Here is an 18,196-nt window from a genome sequence, read left to right as displayed (position 1 = left end):
TTAAAACATTCCAGAAATTTTCATTAATATGACATAAACCACTACATGAGTTGGAAATTTAAAGTGCATGGAGACATGTTTCCTTTTTAAAACTTGGGACCTGGAAAAAATTCTTTATGGATTCTGTGAAAAAAAATTGTATGCTTCCAGAATATGAATATTTAGTAGATCTCATAATTGAATGAAAATCTTGACGTTTTACAAACCCGCTTCACTTAATATTTCAAGGATTTCTGTTAGTGAAACGGGCAAGTGTGTGACAGCTGGCACACACTTTCTGAGTTTTGCACCTAAAACAGGTGGCTCTATAAATAGAAATTAAGGGTGATTTATGAGCCATCATTAGGGCTGTCATGAGCAGCATAAAGGCAATTTGATTGCACAAGGTGTTTTTATTATCGAGGGAAGAATGGCAATTTCAAGTCCGAGGCAGAGATATTTTTCAGTTTCTCATGCATCACCATGGTATCCTAGTCACCATCTTTAAATGTCACAGGGGTGGAATGTAACTTTACAGTGGTGTCGTTGCAAAACTGCGTTCACATTGGGGTGCACAGCCAATATCCAACTGTCGATAGTAGCACACCTTCAAAATATTATGTTTTAATGTTCTCAGGTTTATAACAGATACTTATTTGGTGTGCTGTTTCATCTGGCAACGTGAGGATGTGATAGTGATTAGTGGTCTTCATTGCATTCTTCCATAAAGCTGATAGGACTGTTAAGACAAAGAAAGTGTAGGTCAAAAAAGAGTGCTTTGGATAGATAGAGCCTTTACTCTATTGTACTCTGTTTGCTTTAATATAGTCTTCTCGGGGCTGAGATTGACGATTACGCAAGATATGATATATGTATTTATCAGCAAAGTTTAAAAGAAATAAAAAAATCTTGCGAAAGTTAGAATATTTTGTCAGACGATAGCCTTAAATGTAAAAGGCCAATTTTAAATCTGTAGTCTTAAATATGGCGAGACTAATTGGTGTGCTGATTCTGTTTAGTCTAATCTGCCTTAAAATTTATCACACAGGTGGACAAATAATACTGTAAGCAAAAGCTCCACCATGCTGCTCAGTTCAGTTAGCTAATGTAATGTAAGAGTGGATCGTGAGCTAGTTAAGTGTATTGAAGGGGCTAAGGGAAACTGAAAGGACGAGTGTGTGCAACTATATCATTATCCTGTTCTAACACATATGAAATGTGGCACATCAAAATGTCAGCAAGTTGTTGCCCAACGTTTCCAACACATTCTGTCGTTGCTTCACACAAAAACTGGCTAGCACCTCTATTTTCTTTCCATATGTTTGAATTTGCTGTGACTGACTGGAGAGTGTTACATAGCAGCTTTGTGCTACATGCGATTATGCTCTGATTCTTGCTGTTTTGATATCAGTAATAAAACAAGCATTAATGTGTAGAGCTGTTCAGCATCAGTTGATTTGTGCGGTGCAGCAAGAGTCTGGATTCGGAACCATAACTGCATTATTTCAGTCACAGGATCAAGATGAGTCCGATCACAGAGATTAGCATTAGCTGCATACTAAGTTGTACTAAAAACCTGTATACGCCTTTCACATTTTATACTTCTGTCCAGAGCGAATTAGCAAACATTCAAATAGGAGCAAAGATACAGAGCGTTTAAAGAATCAGCATTGATTTATAACTAAAGTTTATGTACTACTGTGGTCTGAGCGGTGAGCTCATTTTAAACCTTAACAATACTAAGTAATGAAACCAAAAAAATTCAAGAGACTGAGAAGTCATACTATCAGTAATGAAAAGGGCAGTTTCTTCTCCTCAGCTTGGGAGCATAAATAATAAAAATGCCCGCTGCTCTTAAATTGAAGACCCGAGCTGTAAAGGTGAGTTCGGAATTTGATTCAGGGAGCCAATAGAGTAACCCTAATACAGGAGTTACAAAGGGGTTGAAGCCCTTTTAAGAATGAACACAACACACACACACACACACACACACACACACACACACACACACACTAATACCTGGGGGTTTGGATACATGGGACAGAAATGAAGGGTTGTGTGCTAGAGCAACTTCTATTTCCTTGACCTTGACCTCCTATTTATTGTAATCGCACATTTCTCTCTCTCCAAGACAAAGCAGCTTTCTTTCTACTTCTGACTGTGAGGTGTGTGTGTGTGTGTGTGTGTGTACATGTCGAAGTGTGTTTCTGCATTGTGTATGTATGAGACCTTTATGCTGACTTGAAGGCTAAGCATATCACTCTCCTCAGATAGGTTGAGGCAACATGGATTAAAAGCCAAGGTCAATGCTGAGACATGATCTATACGGAAATGGTATTAGTGATTTTGTGTACGTGTTTTCCATTGAAAAACAGGATCTTTATTCATTAGCCTTCTGAGAGTTGTCATATGTGGCCAGAGGTATTCTTTCTTTTCTTTTGCTTTTGTTGTTGTTTTTTAAAATCAAATAAACTGCATTTTGCTAGAAATAACTTTCCTTTTGTTTACCTGAATGATCCTCTTGTGGCTCGTTTTCGCAGCGTAATGGCCAGTTACCACCCTCAATAAAAGAGTAGCTAAAAATATTCCCTCAAAAAAAGCACCCCTCAGGCAGTTTCTATTCCCAGATGCTCTAAAAGTCAGATCGGTCCATATGTTGTTCTCATCTTCTCGTAGCCCAGGCAGGACAGCCATATTTAGCATTCTTAAACAGTCACTGACAGCCAACAGGAGCCACATGATTTTGCCTTTTCTTCATTGTTGAAGCTAGATTAGGTAGAAGGATGTTGTGGGAGGGGAGTTGTAGTTGTATCCAAGGTCAGGATACGGATTTGTTTTTCCCTGAAGAGTTTGCACAGTATTCTATTTATGAATAAAAATATTGTTGCATATGGTTATGTTAAGTGTCAAAGTTGAGATGCTATAAAGCATTTTTTTTGTAGGCGCTCTAGACGGCGTAGTCCAGTACGAGTTAACGCTCTAAAGTATGCCGAAAGTACACATTCTTCTCCACTGCAAAATAGGAAATGAGCCTAAGGCTGTTAAGACCTGAAAGCCACGTCCTCTTTCTCTCTTTCCACACGACTCAATCACTTTCTGTCAGGATAAAAAGACACAATTTTGAGGTCATTAATGTCATATAAAATTGTTCATTTGATGTCAGCTTTATACATGTACAAGATTAGACGATTTAAACAAAGTACTGTAATTTCCGGACTATAAAGCGCACCCAAATATAAGCTGCACCCACTGAATTTTACAAATATCTTTATTTTTAACATAAATAAGCCGCACCTGTCTATAAGACACACCTGTCTATAAGCCGCATGTCTACACTGAAACTTATTAAATTTACAAAGGCTTTAACGAAAGACTGTTACGCGGTGTAACGGGTGAAATATGTTGTGGCTCCTTTAGGAGCAGAGCGGCATTGTGGGAATAGCCTGCCGCCGCATTTTTACGGTATTACTGCATGTGTGCAAGGCCGAGGAATAATGTGCTTATTAATTTCTGATTCTGATTTCAAAATTTCTTTAACTAACCCGTAACGCTGTTGCCAAGAAAAATAAAAACGCACGAGTTTTGGAAACCTGTCTGTGCTTATGATTTCTGTTGCAACTGGAGTTAGCGAGCTCTCCCATGACCCTGACTCAACGCGTTACAACGACTTGTATCTAAACAGTAGCCTACCAAGAAAGTCATTGTTCACTGTCTTCCTCCTTCCTTTCACAACAATTTCTCTCTCTTTTTTCTTTTGGCATCGTCATGCGTTTAAAAATCACCATCAGTGAAGCTTTTCTCCCGATGCCGTGCAGCTCAGAACACAGGTAAAGTGGGTTTTTTTATGCCCGGTTGTTTTCAGCGTGATGAATGATTCGTATTTCCTGTAGACAGTCCGAGTGAGCGGCGGGTCAAACGTCAGAGGAACTTCATTCATATTTATGATGTGGTGCGGCCCGATTCAGTGAGAGCGTGATTTAATAGTCTATAGAGTTAATAATAGAGTTAATAGAGTTTCATTAGTCTAATGTTATGAGGCTCAATTTTTTAGCTTGAAGCTTGTAAAATCGAGAAAAACCCAGGAAAAATCTATATATTAGCCGATTCGTTGTTTAAGCCGCAGGGTTCAAATCGTGGGAAAAAAGTAGGGGCTTATAGTCCGGAAAATACGGTAGTTAACATAAGAAAAGGATATATTTTTCTATATCACTGTAAAATACCACTGAAAGAGACATTTTGGAATGTTTTCTCTTTAGTTTTAGAATGAAGTGTTAGTTATAACTCCTATTGATTGGTTTAGTAGGTAAGTCCTGTTACCTATTAAAAAAAACTTGTGGAATCCCCTATAAAACCACCATCCAGTTGAGTTTTTGCAACTGCTGCCAAGCACTTTCTGTCTGCACCGCCGATATCATTAAACCCTTATTTACTCTCGTTTAACCTTAAACTGGAAATTCTTCTCTTTTTTTTCAGGTTATTGGTTCTGGATGATGAAATCATTCATCATAATTATTTTAAGTGGTAGACACAGAGCTGAAATTTCTTTTCCATATTTCTCTGAGTTTAATTGAATTTATTGATTTGGTCATTACAATGTAGTCATGCATTCATTTCCTATAACGAGCCATATGTCAGGTTTGTGTTTGACTAGTTTGTAGATTAATTTTTTTGCCAGTTATGCTACTGTACACATACAGTGTCGAGCAGCGTGTGCAAAGAAATTCATACCCGAATTAGCTGAAAGGAGCTCGTTTTGCCGGTAGACAGAGTGCTCCTTTTTCTCATGAAAGAGAAGGTTGTGATTGTTTTTCATCAGGCTTCACTCCACGTGAAGTATGTTAACAGGTCGTGTGCTGGAAGGACTGCACAGGAAAAGTAATGTTGTGATGGAAAAGATGGATAAGCCATGATGAGGCAGGGACATGAGCACACTCGGTTGGATAGTGCGATGGCTGCCCTCCAAAATGCCAGAGCCCTTATGCCGTCCATGTGTTCAAGAACTCAATTACTGCTGTTAGCCAGGTTAGAACCAAAAAAAACGAGTGATGATTGTAAGCTTTTCAAATTAGAAATAGAAAGATTGCTGCATTACCTATTAGTCAAGTCAACAAAATCTTTCAATCTCCCCTTATGATCGTGGCGCATTAGATTAGACAATGTACATGACTACATGTTCTAATAGAGGTCTGTAAAATGCAGTGTATGGTGCTAATTTATGATATAAGAGGAAGAAGTTCATGCCCCCAAGTGCTCCTACACTTGGCTTGTTTGTGACAGAAGTGCTCTGTCTCTTCTGTGTAGAGGAACAGCAAACATGTGAGGATGGGCTGATTGCTTAACAACCCCCCCCCTCCCCCTCTCTTTCTGTCTCTCTCTCCTTCCTTTCTTATCTCCCTCTCTCCCATTCATTCACTTTCTCCTAAACCCACTTGGGTCCTGCCTATTGAACCTCAGCCTGTTGTGCTTGGCCGTCCTCCCAGCCTGTGTGACCGCTGCAGCCTCTATTAACGGTTCTGCTCCATTGCTGTCACAGCTCACACACAGCTCTCTCACACACACAAACTACACACACACACACACACACACATGCTCACACACAAATAAATGTAGCCTTCTCTGTCAATCACCTTCACACCCGCACCTCCTGAAATGACTAAGGCAATCGGTGAGACTTTGGCTCTTGTGATTCTCAGGAGGGTCAGTACACAACTAATATTTTTTTACATTTGTTATTCTACTAAATTGGCTATTTGCTGGACTACCGCATGTAATCAGCTCCACAATATATCATAATTAGGTGTGTTGGAGTTAGAAATGTTGTGCTGTTGCAGTTTTAGGACAAAAGTCTGGTAGGGAGAAGTAAAGTATGTAAAATATGCATTTGAAATGATTTTATTAAGCAATACATGTATGCTATGTATATATTTATATTGCTGGTTAGTACCCATTAATAATCTATACAGCCAGATAAACCAGAGTCTCTCAATGCACTAGGAAAAACAAAGTGCATACAAGAACAGATTAATAAAAACCAGAGATTTTTGTCAGTCCAGTCTCACTGTGTATTTTCATTATGATGATGAGGAACGAGACACTAAAAGCGGAAAAATACAACAGCCGAACCCAATAACGCGAAAGCAGCACCAGAAACGCTACAGCAGCACAGGAAATGCTACAGTAGAGCCAAAAATGTTAGAGCAGGAATGAAAACACTACTATGGAAAAGGAAAAGCTACAGCAAGACTGGAAATGGCTATAGAAGGACTAGAAATGTTAGAAAAGGACAGAAAACACTACTGGGGAAAAGGAAAACCAAAAGCGTGGCCGGAAAAGCTACAGGAAAACGATACTGGAAAGGCTACAGTAACTTAAATTATGAAAAATATCGGTTTTTGAAATTCGCATGCATGAGAGACTTTGGAACTATAGAGCTGAAGGAGGTCAAATTAAATGGTGGTCTATATGTTACTAGTGATTTTTATTTTTTATTATTTCTTTTTAACATTCGTGTTATAACTAACGTAGACAACAGTCAGAAAAGCTGTGGCTCTGAACCAACTGCTGTTTTTTTTTTTGTTGTTATTGTTGTTTTGTCTCTGTGTTAATGTGTAAACATGCCTCCATGTGAAAAACATGGAGGCAAGCAAAAAAAAAAGGCATCATTTGAATCCCCTACCATGTTAAATTAGGCTTCACAACAAAGCTGCTGTGGTGCAGAAATTTAAGCGTGTTGACATTTTACTTGCAAAACCTGCACCAATAGAAAAAAGGTGATGGTGAGAGGGATAGGGGGGAAAATGGAGTCTAAATCAGCATGAATTTTAAATCAGCATCCTTAAATATCACAAGAAGTCTTTTATTTATTTTTCAGATGAACAATAATCTACTTACAGGTAACTGACTTATTTTAAATTCCAGGTCAGTATAAGGTTTGGGTCTTTAAAGATGGCAGTGTCTCCAATTGCTTGAATTAAAAAAAACTCTAAACCCTTCATATTTAATACTTTTCACTCGTATTGTTTGGGGATTTGAATAATTAAAAAAAAGCACCCAAAAACCTCATTGGATTACTCATGCGGCATAATCAAAGCTGGGAGTTTTCAATGAAATAACATCATGATAGAATTTTGTAAAAAAAAAACAAATCAGAAGTGCTTTTGTATTTTTACGTACTTGTTCACTTTTCTTTAGTCTGTATTATTGCACTTAAGCTTGCTTGCTCCGTGGCTTTCACACTTGACCCTGGGTCACTTTAAAACGTGAATAAATGGAATCTTGGGTTATTCTGCTTATACTTTATTCAAGGTTAAGTCATTCTTGGGTATTCATAGTCTGACATGTTACATTGTACTTTCCTAAACCCTGGCTTTAAGTGTTTTTTTTTTTTTTTTTTGCATATGTGCAACTATAACTGGATCAATACAGCTCATGGCCGGTTTTTACAAAGAAAAACGTGCCACCATAGAAACGAGGCAAGAAAACGAACAAAAACATTCTAACCATCTTCCACTAGTTTCTTAAATTCTCGTTTATACTATGTAATTTGTTCGGAACTTTTTTTTTTTTTTTTTTTTATTAATATAATTTTCTTTTAAATAAAGTAACTACTGATTACACAATACTTAAATTTTTGCCGAATGTACAAAGCACATGAGGTACATGCTGTTAGATTTCTAATTGTCTGTTGCTAACCTCTAATATTCCAACCTTTCTGACTGGGGTTAAAGTCAGACTTTAGAAACGGAGAAAGCACAGGGTTAAGTATTTATCTCTGCTTCTGCGTACAAACACGTGAGCTTAGTTGTTTTAATGTTGGACTTCTGGTCAGGAGGACGTGAGTTTAAATCCCTGCACCTCCTAGCTTGCACTGCTGGGCCTTTGAACAAGATTCTTAACCCTTGAAATGATCTCATTTATACAACTGAACTGTTGAGCCACTTCGCATAAGGGTGTCTGCTAAATGCCATGAATGTAAATATAAATACTAAAAAAAAAATCTAGGATATTTGTAGGCCTTCGTGTTGTTGAAGCAAATTTCAGCCAAAGATTTGTGAAGTGCAATTTTGAGATGACACTGCAGCATTGTGCTTTACATTATAAGTCTTGCCATGATATTTAACGTGCACTTTAACAAGTTGCTGTGAAAACTCTGGTATGCTAACCATTTTTCTGTCTTCCATTACGGTCGCTGCTGCTTCATTTTTACATAATTATCATGCTGCAGAAATAAAACCGTCCCGTTCCGAAGGATAGGTAAGAACAGGCGTTCTTTTCAGCCAAGAGTGAGAGCAACATTGTATTCTTTCTTGGCAAAAGACAATAGCATAATTCTCTTCAGACAAGTGGAAAATTTGACAAACATGGCTGACGGAACTGTTAGTCCAACTCCAGAAAATGTTTGCAAGGAAATCGGCTGCTTGCTTCATAGCAAGCATTCTGTACCAACTTCAGCCAATACCTGAAATCAAAAGCTGAAAACTCTTATCAGGTCATGCCTTGTTGCTCCAAGCACCGTGAGTTGTGTCTGACCCAAAGGTGTTTTCATGGCCAAAGGTCTGCTTTTATAACGGTCGTTTCTACTCTAAAGTGCGATTCTTCTTTTTGACATAGACGGATACGGATCTTGCTGAATTCCTGCATGTGGCATATGCCAGTCATATTCTGGCTGCACTACAGTCCTTTTACTGATGTTAACCTACTTGCTGTCATTCATTTTGTTAGATAGACAGACTGTTTTTTTTTGTTTTTATATATATATATATATATATATATATATATATATATATATATATATATATATATATATATATATATAGCTGCAGAATCTATTGTCATTAAAATTCTGCCTTCGACTATTCCTTCGGGAGGTCTTTGATGCTTTCGCCTTAATTCCCGATCTCGTAATAAAATGCCAGCACGCATAGAAATTACAGCACTGCAGTTAGTCGCCATTGCATCGCCCACATCACTAATATAAAAGAGAGGGAGAGATGGAGACAGATAAAGGAAATGGTGGAAATTACTTCTGACCTTGTGCCCCTCTAGCTAACTTGCAGCACCTGGCAAAAAAAAGATTACTCAATTAGTGGGAAGATGTCTCGCGTTGTTCAAGATCTCAGCAGTGAGAGCAGGCTGGCAAATTGTGCATGAGGAGTTACTGCGTCAGCAGCACTGATGGATAAACAGCTTAAACCCTGCCCCAAAAATGAGCTCACCTTGAGTCCTCTGTATGTCACCCAGAGTGGATGAAGCATGCCGAGATCAGCTTTAAGAGACGGACTGAGCTGAGCGATGCTAGTTTTATTCATTCGTTCATTTCCTCGCCCATGTTTGCTCCTTCAAGTATAGTTTATTGCATTATTTCCATGTTTAATCACTGTTCTTAATAATTTGACCCAGATTTATTACTCTTTTTAAAACGCCATAAAACAACAATAGTTTAGCTTTACAATAATAATAAAAAAAGCAAAAGAAATATAATTTTTTATAACTAATCATTATAATGAGATTGTATTACATAAGTCAGGAAAATAATAAAATATTAAATAAATACATTGCTAAAATTATAATAATAATAATACATACATACATGTAAGTAAATGTTTTTTGTATATATTTTTTAATATTATTTCAGTTGTATCTAATATACACTATATGCTATATAGTATTCTGTTCAATACACTCACTGATCAGTTTATTAGGAACACCTGTTCATTCATGCAGTTTTGTCAGACAGCCTGTCCAGTGGAGCAGCTGCACACAAATTCCACCATGCCTTTTATCCACAGCTGAGATTGGTGGTGTAATAGTTTGAGGGAATGGACCTCTAAAAAATAGGATGTTATCATGCATTATGCGCATGTCGAGGTCTGTCCAAGTGTCGCCACAGACCACATGATTGCAACGATGGCCAGATTTGACTCAACTGATACTGCCTCTAGCGTGCACCAAACCTGTATGTGAATAAATGCAAGCCGAGAGCAGAAGTTGATGCTAATCTGGTCAATGAAGTGAGTCTATAATGTTAGTTTTTTGTTAAATTATTATTAGACTATCTATAAACATTCTTCTTCAACTACTTTATAGACATAAGATTATTTGCACCTTTTGTACCTTTCGTTTGTTTGTCATTTTTATTTCGTTTATAAAGTATCCACAGATTTCAGTCAGGGTGGGAATTGGTTATCTTTGAAAATCTTGACAGAACAAATTATTATAAAATAAATAATGAAACAAATTCAATTACTTTTTTAAATGTTCCCACTCACACTGCAGTGGATAAAGCTTTACTTCCAAGAGGGCAGTGTATGATGACATTCTGTTTTGCTCACCCAGACACTCAAACACACACACGCACACACACACACACACGCACGCACACACGCACACACACACACACACGCACACACACACACACACACACGAATGCTTATACGCACACGGCTCTAGCTTTGTCTGCAGGCCATGCAATAAGCTGCCAGGTCATAGGCGAGCTGGAGATTGGTTTCCTGTGACTTACACACACACAGACACACTCACCCTTACACACTCCTACTCACGGCGACCACCTGCTCAGCTCTGGCTCAGGAATGAAGAGGAAAGCTGTCACATGTCCACCGAGCTTCTCCAGAGATCTGAGCAAAAGGCAGAAGAGAGACACTGAGGAACAGTGAATGATCACAGAGTGATAACATGCTCCCAGTGATCAGATGTCAAGTTAATTGGGGGATTGGATGGGGGGGGGGTCATAAAAGGAAACGCTTGGGACATTATAAACAGATGTCTCAAGTGGTCTGTTTCGCTAGATCTCGCTTAGCTATCCAGCTGGCACATTTATGGAATGGAGGTTATGGGTCTGTTTTGGAAGGGAGCATCTGAGCTTAAAAAGTACATTTGCACAGCAACCTGACACACCCACTGCCAATGAAGTGATTTAGATCCTGTCATGGATCAACTGGAAATGTCGAATAACCCACTCTCTTCATGCCATACAGCTTGTGCATGCTTCAGATGCTGCTTGTAATGATAACTCATCACAGTTCTACAGCTATTCCACTCACTTTTGTGAGATTATTGATATATAAGCACTGGGCTTTGGCATGGTGCGGGCTCTGGGATGCGTTTCTGCTCAGCATGGTTCTAAAGATTAGATATTAGAGTTACTGCACTTTTTCTGTCAGCTCAAGGCAGACTGGATATTGTCCTCTGAACTATCATCAACAGGGCTTTTCTGTCCGCAGGACTGCAACTCACTTCTTTTGTCTTGGTTTTCACGCCGTTCTGTATAAACCCTAGAGACTGTTGTGTGTAAAAGTCCCAGATGATCAGCCAAGTTTAAAATACACAAACTAGCCATTGTGGCGCTAACAAGCATGATACTGTCATGAGGAACACTTTTATTTTTCTGTTCTGATGTTTCATGTGAACTTTAAATGAATGGATTTGATGCATCCTGCTACTGCCACTTGATTGGTTGATTGGATGATTGAGTTAGGTGTACAGGTGATAATGCTGATCATATTTAATCTAAAAATAAGGAAGTAAGATCTGATAGTGGAATATAATGGAGCTGGAATTATGATGCTCAATAAAAACAAAACATTAACATGTCCTGCAGTAAATACATTCAGATTTTATTTATAGATTTTAACCTGTACACAATGGAAGCAGCTGGATAGAAATCCAGGTATGGGGATTAGATTCTCAGTGAGCAAGAATGACAAAAAAAAACTCCCTGATTCAATTAATATTTAACAATGAACATTGTCTCAAAGCAGCTTTACACAGATAATGTGGTGATTAAAAGTGAGTATGTTCTTTATAAGTAAGTTTGTCCCTGATGAGCAAGCCGGTGGCGACTGTGGCAAGGAAAAACTCCCCGAGATGGCATAAGGAAGAAACATTGAGGGAACCCATCCTCATCTGGGTTGCACCGAATGTCCATTTATAGCAGATATATAATGTATATACGAGTGATCATACTGTATGTTTTTCCCTGCTATACATAATACACTTTTTCTTTTTTTTTTTTTTACACCTGTATTAATTGCTCTTTGTATGTCTCAATGTTATCAGGAGAAAGCCTGATACAAAGCTATAGCAAATGAGACCCAGCTGCAGATGATCCACCCAGTCGGACTGTCTCAGTGGAAAAGGGTGTGTTTAGGTTGGGCTTAAAGCATTAAGGGCGGGAAAGGTTGCATGTTATGTTCACTTATGCTTACAGACTCGTAAAGTGAAACTCCTGCGGGTGTTGTCATTTTATGATCTCCAAACATTGTACGGATTATGGACTGAGTATTCTTTGCACAACATGGGCTAGGTTCTTGACCAAATATGGCTTCTCCTTTAAGGCAACACTGACTGATTTCCATCCATGCAAAATGGTTCACATGAGTTGACTCGAGTTTATTCATTTACTGGATGATTCTCATTGAATGTTCCACCATTTGGTGAACGGGTTTATCTGGACACTTATTAATATTTAAATTTTTACAGATAAAAAAAAGTATGCTTACTCTACAAGGGTTATCTGTCACATTGTGTCATAAAAATCTTTAAACACATACTCATGGGTCATCTTTTCAAAAATGTATTTGAATGTGTGCTTTTTCTTGATAAGGACTGTTATATACCAGGGAAAAAAATTCCCACGAAATCGTATATTATGCTGCGTCATAGTGCTGTGTTAATGGAAAATCGCACTTGTTTATCTCGATTTTAGTCCAAGCTTTTGTTGGATTTGTAATAAGCATTTTTTTGCACAAAAACATTCACAGCGTTTCCATTTGTTGTCGATCTCCAGGGCTCTCTGGAAACCCGGCGGACTTGGAAAAGCGCCACACAGCCTTCGGAAGGAACTTCATCCCTCCTAAAAAGCCCAAGACCTTCTTGCAGCTAGTGTGGGAGGCGCTGCAGGACGTCACACTCATCATCTTGGAGATAGCTGCCATCATTTCTTTGGGCCTGTCCTTCTACCACCCACAAGGAGATGACAGTACTGGTGAGAAAGACAGCAAGCAATTCAGACGTTCTCAATATTTGCATTGTATTGAGCTTAGGGATAATTACAAAGATAGACAATTGGATTTTGCCTTTATTGATGTTGGGAGGAAGCTTTTATCCAAAGAGATGAGAGGAACAATCCGACCCGGGCTGAAAACAAAAAAACTAATTTAAGTTTCCAGAACTAATTTTGAACACCAACAAATTTGAGGAAGGTCCAGAACTAAACATAAAAACAAGCGTACTAATATTCCTGATTTCTAGAAACATGAGACCTTACCTTTACAGATAACTGAAAAGATATAAGGGTTTCCAAAAGCATCTACACAATTCTCGGTTAAACCTTTTCAGTTTTTGAAAAGTAAATTGGGCATTTATGGGCATTATGTCTTAATTGTGTGCCTAGCACACTTATAGGAAACATTGAAATGTTTGCAACTGACTTTGCACATTCACCTAATCGCCTGTGTACCTTATGTACCATAGCATTTACAAAAACCATTTAATAGATTATTTTCCAAGCTGTCAACATGATTGATGTCATGAACGGTGCCTCGTTTACATTCAAAGGGACTTACTAATATAGGAAGTTAAGAATGCTGTACAAAGTAGACTTTTAAAAGTAGAGTTTAAAGGTTGATATTTTGTGACAAAGTAAAGATTACTATTCATAGTAAGGAAATCAGTTTCTGCTTATACTTATAAATATGTTTGTGCTTATTAGGCACAGCTTTATTTTGTTCATTAGGGTGCAGACATTTAGGTACATTGTACTATACAACCCCCATTATTTATTTTGGTACTACACCATGAACACAGTATTAATTCTGGAACGAACATGTAACCCTTATGCAAAATCCCTATGCAAAAGTGTATAGTGCTTTTTAGCAGAGTTGCGTAAAATCATTATCCTTAATTGGATCCTCTAATCGCATTAGCTGAAATATCTGGTCAATTGCTTTTGGAGGAAAAAAAATCTTTGAGTTTCACGCGAGTAAATATCAGGAGGAAGAAAATATTTAGGTCTTATATTAAGCAGATGCAGAAACATTGGATTTTGTGTTCTATAGATGTTTTTAGAGTAAACTGTTTTTACCCGTAAAAGAAAATAGTATGTGAACAATGCCTTAACATTTTTCTGTCCATCCCTACTGTTGGTAACAGAAGAACTGGGCACAAATGTATTAATTCATTTATTTATTTCTTTGTTTATTTCAACCTCATCTTCAATAAGTGCTTTAATCTGGTCAGAAGGGATGTAGCCACTAGCAGGTGCTCTTTTTTTATTTGTCCACAGTGTCTGACCAAGCTGTAAAAATGCTAGATATTTAGACATGCTAGCTCTGAGATTTGCTAATTACTGTTTAGCTTTACTATGAAGCCGGGACATATTTCTGTATCCTGAGTTAGTTAGAAATTGAACACGAAGCAGATCAGTGTGCAGAGGCTGACTAGTGTTGGCTAGCTTGTTGCTAACATGAAATCGACGGGGAACCCTTGTAGATTTTGCACGAATTAGTGTTATCATAGCCGGGGGACTGGAGTAGGAGTGGATTCCAAGCATTCAGTGTGAAAAGACGGCAGTGTAATGACTCGTCAGTGAGAAAGATCTTACTCTCATTTTTTTAGGCATTTTTCTGACTTTCCGCAGCAAAGTCTTCCGATAAGAGCAGTGGGAGCATTTTTGAGATAGTAAAATTAAAATATCATCTCTAATCACAAAAATGAAAAATGAAAAATTCATGGACCAAAGTGACATCCTTAATATTTGAACAGTCTAGATTTAAGAGACGCACATATGAATATGAACAATCATGTTCTTTCTTCTTCAGAGCAGCTTGTTTAAAAAAATATCTCTGCTGAAGAAAAAAAGACACCCCAGAAATTGTTTATAATTCAAATGCTATTACTAGTCATCAGCTATTCACTGTTAAAACCAGTACCAAAGTGTTTTTGTGTACATCATTAAAACATCATGAGGCCAAAGTAGCTATTGTAAAACCTTACTGGAATCGGAATGCTTAATGCTGTCCTAATTGATGTCCAGTAGATCCCAACATGCATCCTATATGTTGGTAAAGATGTTCTGTTGCCCCTTATCCACTAGACACAACATGCCACTAATAGAATGCAACACGTTTCCATCAGAGACTCACAGGGGGATTACAGTTTCCGTTAAAACCAATGTAATCCTTAATATAACCATTAAATCTATTACAAATTCTTTGAGGGCTTCAGATGTTTTTCCATTCAGATGTTTTATCTGTATATTTTTGGCTTAACACAATGTTCAATCATAGCTTAATGGTATTAGATGTCGATGTTAGATCTTTTTGGTTTCTTTTCTCTTCAGAAGGTTTAATGGAGCCACTGCAGGCTTCTGACTTGCCCCATATGGTTCACAATGTGAGCATGACCTTAAAATTATGTTGAGAAAATGAGGTCAGTGACGTTTAATCCAAAGTGGTAAATAATTCATGTGGTCAGTGAGGTTTTTTTCCCCCTTCAGAGAATATGCATAACGTGTGTGTGTGTGTGTGTGTGTGTGTTTGTTTCCAGTGTGTGGCCAGTAATGTTTTCCTGGTGGTCTGGAAATTGGAAATGTTATACGTGCTTTCAGGGTTTATTGTTGCAGCTTTCCAGGATGATTTTTTATAGATGTTGCCTAATTTCTAGCAACATAGAGCTTTTCTTTATTTGAAGCCCTTCAAAAAATATGCATGGAATTGTGGTTAAATGATGTTGTTTGTTTGTTTTTTCCAAATAAAGCTTTGCTAATTAATTAGAGACCAAATAATTGTCAGTTTCAGTAAGTACACGTATGTTAGCGAGTGTAATTTGTGTCTATGAACACATGTTGGCATTTCCAATCTCCTCTGAGTATAACATATTTTTCGTTTGTTTTTCTTGCAGCTTGTGGCCAGGCCGCCGGTGGCGTGGAGGATGAAGGTGAGGCACAGGCAGGTTGGATCGAGGGCGCTGCCATCTTGTTCTCTGTGATCATCGTGGTGCTGGTGACTGCGTTTAATGACTGGAGCAAAGAGAAGCAGTTTCGTGGGCTGCAGAGTCGCATCGAGCAAGAGCAGAAGTTCACGGTCATCCGCAACAGTCAAGTGATCCAGATCCCTGTGGCTGAGATCGTGGTGGGAGATATCGCGCAGATTAAATACGGTATGAAGATTCCACGGAATGCACTTAATTATTTAAGGCATAAAAGGATGCATGCAGTTCTAACGATCAAGGATGGAGTGTTGTGATGCGATACATAGCAGATAAAACGCAGACATTTCATGTTACCATCTTGAGGTTAAATATTTTTCAATAACACCATGTATTTCTCGTTATTAGGACTTTTATTTAAACACACTGCAAGTTAGCAAGAAACCAGAAGGAGCAGCATCGTTAGGCAGACTCTTTAGTGGCTATTAATGTACTGCCTGTTCCAAAGCACTGACATGGAGACTTGCATAAGAGTTAAATAAATGTCTTAGAGAAAAAGCTTCACTAACCAATTAGAGATTAATCATTGACTGGACATATTTTCAAGCATGATAACTAATATATAATGGCCAGCACAAATCTAACATAAAACTTAGTCTCAGTCAATGAGTTTGTCATTTACCACTTTAACCAATGCTGATTCTGTGTCCTAATGCTTTATTGCTTGCTGGCATATTTCTTTAAAGAAAACACGAAACAGAAACGGAGCTCTGCGAACGCATTAATCATTATCGCTCTTTCAGTAGCCTGTATTTTCTCTCTCTGTAAAAGTTAATCAGACTTTTATTCAAACACGCATGAAAACAGAAAGCGCAGCACTGGAATGAGGACTCTCCAGTGGCTTATGATGTACTGTTTGTGAAAAAGCACTGACAATGAGACTTGCATAACTGTTTAATCAATATCTTGTTTAGAAAGCATATTAATTAGACATTTCTCTTATTATTGGAAAAATGTAAGAATTCCTTGAGAACTGTATTTTTACATTTTAGCCCATATTCATGGTCATTTCATAATGGAAAGTAAAAAGAAAGTAAGATTGGTGGGAGGAAAAGTGGTGAGGGTAGCGGTTTGGGGAGGCTGCGTGTGTATGTGAGCTGAGTGTGTAAACGCGCTGAAGCTCTGAGGTACGGTGGGAGGACATTGCGCTGTGCTTAAATATAAGATAACTCCTGAAAAGATAGGCAGCTGGGGTGGACGTGTGGTGGCTGTGTGTACAGTGTGCTTCATTCCTAATCATACATTCAGGTGTACAATTATGCCTTCATCCAAAACATTTTATAAATGAGGCAGAATACATTTCAGGCCAGACAGAAGGTCAGACGAGTAAGTCCTGGGACTTGAGATCGCATCCTTCTGGCCATTAAGCTACCACTGCGCTATAATAGGTTGAATAACAGCTGCGAAAGTGGTGTCAGGAAGTAGCATTTCCTCTAGAGCCATATGGCATCTCAAAATCACAGTTGGTCCCAGTTTTATGCATCTCTTATTCTTTATTTTAGATCTTTGAATTTTCGAAACAAGCTTTAGGCTGCATAGTGGCATTATAACAGATTGTATATGCCTGGAGGTCTGAGGATCTTGTTTCAGCTCTATCGTGGTTATGACTCATACTAGCAGGCATAAGTGAGTCACAAGAGAGCCACAGGAGAGCGCCGTCTCCATGGTGGCCAAATGCACGCAGCCTTGCTCTCAATGCATCTCTGTCAATCTAATATCCTCTTAATAATCTCATTCTCTTTCCTCCTTTATGGTTTATGTTTCCTGAAATCCTTTTCTATTTAACCATTTCACATATTTATGATTGTTTTGATCCGTTCAGCATAGTTCATCCTCACATTAACATTTAAACAAGTAACATATAGTGAAAGTATGATTTATGATTAATGAAATATTTATATTAGTATAACTTTATGCAAAATACATTATATTGTATGTATTTGCATAAAAATGTGTGTATGTGTATGTATATATATACAGTGATGAAAATAAGTATTTGAACACCCTGCTATTTTGCAAGTTCTCCCACTTAGAAATCATGGAGGGGTCTGAACTTGTCATCGTAGGTGCATGTCCACTGTGAGAGACATAATCTAAGAATAAAAATCCAGAAATCACAATGTACGATTTTTAAACTATTTATTTGTATGATACAGCTGCAAATAAGTATTTGAACACCTGAGAAAGTCAATGTTAATATTTGGTACAGTAG

General features: G+C 38.0%; 1 protein-coding gene across 12 annotated transcripts in view; it reads left to right on the top strand.

Annotated features, from left to right (window-relative positions):
- atp2b4 (ATPase plasma membrane Ca2+ transporting 4) overlaps positions 1-18,196 on the top strand; it is a 109,133-nt gene that overhangs the window by 50,485 nt on the left and 40,452 nt on the right. For all 12 annotated transcript variants that reach the window (XM_083533960.1, XM_083533958.1, XM_083533963.1 and 9 more), the window contains 2 exons: positions 12,785-12,982; positions 15,898-16,155. In XM_083533960.1, coding sequence (XP_083390086.1) covers positions 12,785-12,982; positions 15,898-16,155 — 456 coding nt within the window. The remainder of the gene's footprint in view (positions 1-12,784; positions 12,983-15,897; positions 16,156-18,196) is intronic.

This window comes from Silurus aristotelis (assembly GCF_946808225.1).
Source record: "Silurus aristotelis genome assembly, chromosome: 28".
Lineage (NCBI taxonomy): Eukaryota > Metazoa > Chordata > Actinopteri > Siluriformes > Siluridae > Silurus > Silurus aristotelis.
This window is presented reverse-complemented; position numbering and strand designations above follow the sequence as displayed.